Here is a 6042-nt window from a genome sequence, read left to right as displayed (position 1 = left end):
GACATGCCATTCTTTTAAGGTCCCGAAAGCTCAGGGATAATAATTTCCTCCCCTCCTCCCATCACATTTCTTCATCCCCTTAACAATCGCTGTTACAGTACTTTTAAAGACCTAAGCACACCCATTAACTGTTTTAGCTGCACAATCAAGGGAACAGTTCGATGCAGGTAGTGGGGGGCCGTAGCACAAGTGAGATTGAGGGCAGTCGGTCAGTTGATTGCATTAGTCGGGTGGACGATTCCAGAGCCGGGCATTAAATCCCCTTGGCGCAGTCGATCTGCAAACCGAAGACCAGGCAACGCAATTACAGCCGGCAGCACACTTGCGTTAGCGGCCGGCCTTTGCACCCAATGGATTAAACAAACTTCCAATTTAAAAGGAAGACACACATATGAATCTATTTCTCAGCCAGTTTATATTTAAAAGGCAAAAGTACTCCGGGTACCCAGCGTTTTCCAGGCCTTTCAACTGCTCTCTGTCATTGGCTCATGCTTGAGGCCCTCCCTTGCCTGCGATTGGTCAGCCGGCGGGTAGGGGGCGGGGCCACATTGGGGTTGGAAACGGGATGACGTGACGCTTGGCTGATGTATCGACCAGAAGTGTATGTTGCCACTTCCTAAAGAGTCGGCGAGTTCAAGTCTCCTCTAGGTATGAGCAGTAGCCGGCTCGGTGATCTGGGCTTAAATGTGATGAGCAAGTGGGGTGGTGAGGCAGTTCGCGAAAGGTTTTACAGAGCCTAGGTTAAAATAACAATAAACACACAAAATGCTGGAGGAACTCAGCAGGTCAGGCAGCATCCACAGAAATGGTACAGTCAACGTTTCGGGTCGGAACCCTTCTTCAGGAGTATAAAGGAAGGGGGAAGACGCCAGAATAAAAAAGGTGGTGGGGAAGGGGACGGTCTAGAAGGTGATTCGTGAAGACAGGTGAGTGGGAAAGGTAAAGGGCTGGAGAAGGAGCAATCTGATAGGAGAGGAGAGTGGACTATGGGAGAAATGGGACCAGCGGGAGGTGAAAGGCAGTGAGGAGAAGAGATAAGAGACCAGAGTGGGGAATGAAAGAAGAGGGAAGGGAGAGGTAAAAGTTTACAGGAAGGAGACATTCATTTTCATGCCATCGAGCTAGAGGCTACATAGACGGGGTATGAGGTGTACTTGACCTTTATTGAGTTGCTTACGTCATTGTTTTTTGCAAACAAGTATATTCTTACTAAATTCTGAAAATAAGTAATAACAGTATTGGAGCCTGTCTGTATTTGAACAACATTTTGAGGAATCAGTCTAATAGATATGCAAATAGGATATTGTGTGCAAACTATGGAGGTGCTAAAAATGTTGGAACAACTTTTAATAAGTAGTAACAATACATTGTAATAACACAGTTAAAACATTTAAAGCATTTATCTGGTGTTAAACCTTCAATAAATGAAAGCATTTGGCAGGAGTCTTGGTTAGAAGATGGTCTGGTTCCTGAGAATATCTCTGAGGTGTTTATGGAAATATTTCTTTGTAATGGGGCATTAGTTCTGTCTAATAGATAACTTGATATTCAGCATGATTATTTAAAAATTCACTAATTTGTTAATTAGTTTAAAAATGAAATAAGGTTTCCTTCTCTTTTACAGGAATATAATTGACTCCTAACCTCTCCTAACTGCTGTGGTCAATGTTGTGCAGAAAGAGTTAGGGGCATTACCAGTGTAGGCTTGGAACCTGGTCTGTCCTATGTAGCCAGCAAAAAGGCAGCTGGGGCCCAAGCAGGTGCATCTTGGGATTGGAGAAAGTGCGAGGAGTGAAAGAGAAATTGTTAGTGTGACATCCAGTTCTGCCAGGTGGAGGAGTGTGTTAATGGAATGGAACTGGTTAGGTTTCCAGACAACAGACTGGAATGAAGCATCCAGTCTACATTGCTAACACCCATTTGGTCTATTTAAAAGATCTAAGATTCTTTCTGATAACATCGGCTCTAACTAATCAGGATTAAGTTATATAATTATTTTGCTTTAATTTTAGGGGAAGGGAATTCTGCAGAGATTGGTACTTGCTGGTCAGCTTGGACATGCTGGTCCAAACATGCTATTTCTATCCTATATAGCGATGAGGCTATGACTCTGTAAACCAGAATTCCATAACAATTCTATTTTATTTCTAAGTTCTGTCCAAGTTTAATAACAAGGCTTCTTGCAGTAATGCATTGGGATGAGTCTTTGTACTATACATCCATCTGCACTGTCTTGTTATTTGGATCCCCTCTAAATCTCTTTATTTTACCGTAAATCTATGTCTTCTAGCTTTGCCTACCTCTGATATAGTTAATAATTTCCTGCAGTCTGCCCTCATAATTTTGTATACCTCAGTTATCTCCCCTCCTAACTACCTCCACTGCAGCAAAAACAAACCCATGTCTCCTCTACATTGAAACACTCCTTCCTATGCAACAAATTGGTAAATCTCCTCCCCAGAACTATTGCATCTTTCCTAAAGTGTGGTGATCAGCATTGCATGCTGTGCTCCAGTTGAGGTGTAACAAATGTTTTATAAAGTTGGAGCATATCCTCCCAGCTCTTGTATTCAGTGTTCAGACTAATGAAAGCCAGTATCCCATTTGTCTTCTTAACTATATTATTTACTGGAACTGTTACCAAAGATCTTTGGATATGTACACCAATTCCTTCTGTTCCTTACTAGCCCCTGGGACCCTATCATCCATTGTGTATGTTCTAGCCTCATTAGTACTCCCAAAATGCATCACCTCACATTGATTGAGGTTACATGTCATCTACCATTTCTCAACTCGTTTTACCAATCACCCTTCAGCCAAAGTTTCCCTCCACCAATGTCATCTGCAAAATTGATGCTTATACCCCCTACATCACATCCAACCCATTCATGTATATTACAAACAGCACTGGTCCCAGCACCTAACCCTGTGGAATGCTACTAATCTTCGGCATCCAATCTCAAAAAAACAGCCTTTTAATTTTACACGCTGTCTTGTCAAACAAATTGTCCTAGATCTCATGGATCCAATTTGGATCAGATTCTCTTATAAAACATTGTCAACGGCCTTGCTGAAGTCCATGTAAACCACATCTGCTACACTACTCTCGTTAACCCACTTTGTTACCTCTTCGAAGATTCATTCAGGTCAGTCTGCTCTTGACAAAGCCTTGCTGGGTCATTGATTTAGTCCCTGCTTTTCCAAGTGATCATTATTCCTGTCCATCTGACATTTTATTTGTAATAAAACTAATTGCTAGTGTCACAAACCTGTAATTACTTGGCTTTTCACCAGCTGCTTTTCTCAAAAAGGTGAACAAAATTTGTCGTCATCCTGCCGTCTGGTTTCTCAATTACGGCCAGTGAAGATGTAAGAAACTCATTCAGAGCTCCAGTGATCTCTTCCCTTGCTTCCTATAACTATCTGCTGTAGGTTTTTATCTCCTTTAAGCATGCTAAAACATCAATATTCATGGAGACTTGCACTAGGATTTTATCTTTCCCTTTGCTAAATTCTCTCTCTACTAAACCCGTTTCCTTTGAGAATACCAATGAAATGTATTCATTTAATACCTTACCTTCCGGTTCCACACACACTTTCTCCCAATGGCTTCTACTCTTTTCCTGGTTGTATTTTTATCATCAATACACTTGTAAAATTCCTTTGAATTGATCTTAATCATGCCTGCTAGTGTTATATTATTATCATTCCTATTTAGTGTTCCTTCCTTTACTTTTTATACCCTTGATCTGCATACTGTCTTTAGTCTACTGTACCTGACATATCGTTCCCCTTATTAGCTAACCCTCTGTGTCTCAATATCCATTATTCCCTGCACTTGTTACCTGTGATTAGGATTTGCAGTAATTTTCTTATTGTAGGGTTTATGGAAAAGATCCTGAAGTGACCATCTATATGAGGTGATGAAATCTTATTCATAGATTGACCCAACTCTTGGTTGTTTTGGCACAAATTTGTTTCCAAGTTGCTCACTAAATTGTAGCCTACGGTGAGAACTGGCATTGCCGATCCAAATGCTGTTAACTTTTGAGTTGTGGGCTGTATCAAAGATGGCGATGAATCAGCATATAGAAAGGAGATTGAAAATGTGGCTGAGTGGTGTAATAACAACAATCTCTCACTCATTGTCAGTAAGACCAAGGAACTGATTGTAGACTTCAGGAGAGGGAAACAAGAGGTCCGAGAGCCAGTAATCATCAGAGGGTCATAGGTGGAGAGAGTCAGTAATTTTATATTCCTGGATGTCACCATCTCAGAAGACTTGTCCTGGACCCATCATATATTTTGAAGAAAGCACGACAGCACCTCTACTTTCGCAGGAGTCTGCAGAGGTTCAGCAGGTCATCGAAAGCCTTGGCAAACTTCTGTAGATGTGTCGTGGAAAGTGTGCTGACTGGCTGCATTATGGCCTAGTATGGATGGAAAATCCTCCAAAAGGTAGTGGATTTGGCCCAGTACATCATGGGTAAAAAAAACCCCAACTGTTGAATGCATCTACATGAAATGTTGCCATAGAAAAGCAGCATTAATCATCAAAGATCCTCACCATCCAGGACATACTCTTTTCTTACTGCTGCCATCAGGTAGAAGGTGCAAATGCCTCAGGACTCGCATCACCAGATTCAAGAACAAAAGGGGATAGCTTTTATCCTGTTATTTCATGCTCGTTATCTATTGCTATTTATTTATATCTGTATTTGCACAATTTTACAATTAACAGTTCTTGATGTTTGCTGTTTATAGTTACTGTTCTATACATCTAATTATGCCCACAGAAAAAGAATCTCAGGTACAGTACAGTGTTCTGAGAATAAGAATTTTACGGAAAAGGTACTATTCTTGAGTAGAACGCCTGTTTCCTTTCAAGTCACAATATCTGAGATTGGGAGAGGTTTGTCTTCAAGTTTTCATGCCTATTGTGCTCATCTTCACATATTTGGTCCCAAATGGAATGGAGTCCACAGAGATATTCTGCAAACTCCTGTGTTCAAATAGCTCCAAGAAGCTGGGAATTGGCACAAATGGAAGGACGTAGGTGGAAAGTTAACGTTGTTGGTGACCCCCTAGAAATGTCTTTTTAATATAGATTTGTCATGCAAGTTAATGATAACCGATAATATTGACTTTTATAATTACTTTTCTACAGGTGTATTTGTATTTAGTCGGATTTTTCCCCCTCATAAATGGGGAATATTTTAGCTGAGTAAGTGGCAATTGAATATTTATGGCCAAATTGTGGCTGAACTAAATTTGCTGTGTTTGGATTTACAGGAACTCAATAGAGCTTGAAGTGGACTGTTAGAATCTTGGTTCAACAGAGTGAAAACGCACTCAAGGACGTTTCTTGGAGTGTGCAAAATTCCAAAATGTGGCGTTCAGCTGTAAAATATGTTTTCAGTAACAGAATATATCAAAATGGAATGCAAAAATTGGCGCCTGCACGGAACACACTGCATCAACCTGTACAAAATGTTCTTAGTCAAGGCTGCAAACTGCACAGCCCCTCAGCTTTAAAAATAAATATGCCAGTTTCATCCATCCAAAAAGTAGAGACCTCTGATCATCAACGGTGGTTAATTGTCCACTGGGAGGAAGGAAGCCATAGCCTGTATCCTTATGCATGGTTAAGAGATAACTGCCAATGTTCCCAGTGTTTCCTTGCTTCAGCTAAAGCAAGGATTCTTGGCATAAAAGATCTGGATGTGGATATTTCTCCAGAGAAAATCACCTTGACTGACTCAAAGGTATTATTAGTTTAAAGAATTCTTCATGCATTGTCAATATTGCTGCATAAATAAGCCATTAATCTGCAAATTAGAGCCACTTCACAATAGATTAAATTATACCTATCTTTTTATTGTGAGTCTCTAATTAACATATTAATAAAATGTTACGAATATGCATTGTTTTAGGAGGACTTTGACTTGGACATATAGGGAATGCCAAATATATAACTTGGTGATACATAATCAGTTTTATCCTATCTAAAACAAGGGAATAAATTAAGTTCTTGCATTTAAA

The 6042-nt window shown here is 40.2% G+C and overlaps 1 protein-coding gene across 2 annotated transcripts in view; it reads left to right on the top strand.

The window, feature by feature from the left end:
- Nucleotides 1–563: 563 nt before the first annotated feature.
- bbox1 (butyrobetaine (gamma), 2-oxoglutarate dioxygenase (gamma-butyrobetaine hydroxylase) 1) overlaps nucleotides 564–6042 on the top strand; it is a 185237-nt gene continuing 179758 nt past the window's right edge. Inside the window, exons 1-2 of one of the 2 annotated variants that reach the window (XM_063061767.1) lie at nucleotides 564–648; nucleotides 5293–5765. In XM_063061767.1, the coding sequence (XP_062917837.1) occupies nucleotides 5388–5765 (378 nt within the window). In that variant the 5' untranslated portion in view covers nucleotides 564–648; nucleotides 5293–5387. Of the gene's footprint in view, nucleotides 649–4440; nucleotides 4459–5292; nucleotides 5766–6042 lie in introns of those variants that run through there. The other variant, XM_063061766.1, reaches the window with a different exon arrangement.

The sequence above is a fragment of the Mobula hypostoma genome, chromosome 11 (genome assembly GCF_963921235.1).
Source record: "Mobula hypostoma chromosome 11, sMobHyp1.1, whole genome shotgun sequence".
NCBI lineage: Eukaryota > Metazoa > Chordata > Chondrichthyes > Myliobatiformes > Myliobatidae > Mobula > Mobula hypostoma.
The sequence above is the reverse complement of the archived record's forward strand: the minus strand, read 5'-3'. Positions and strand labels throughout refer to the sequence as shown.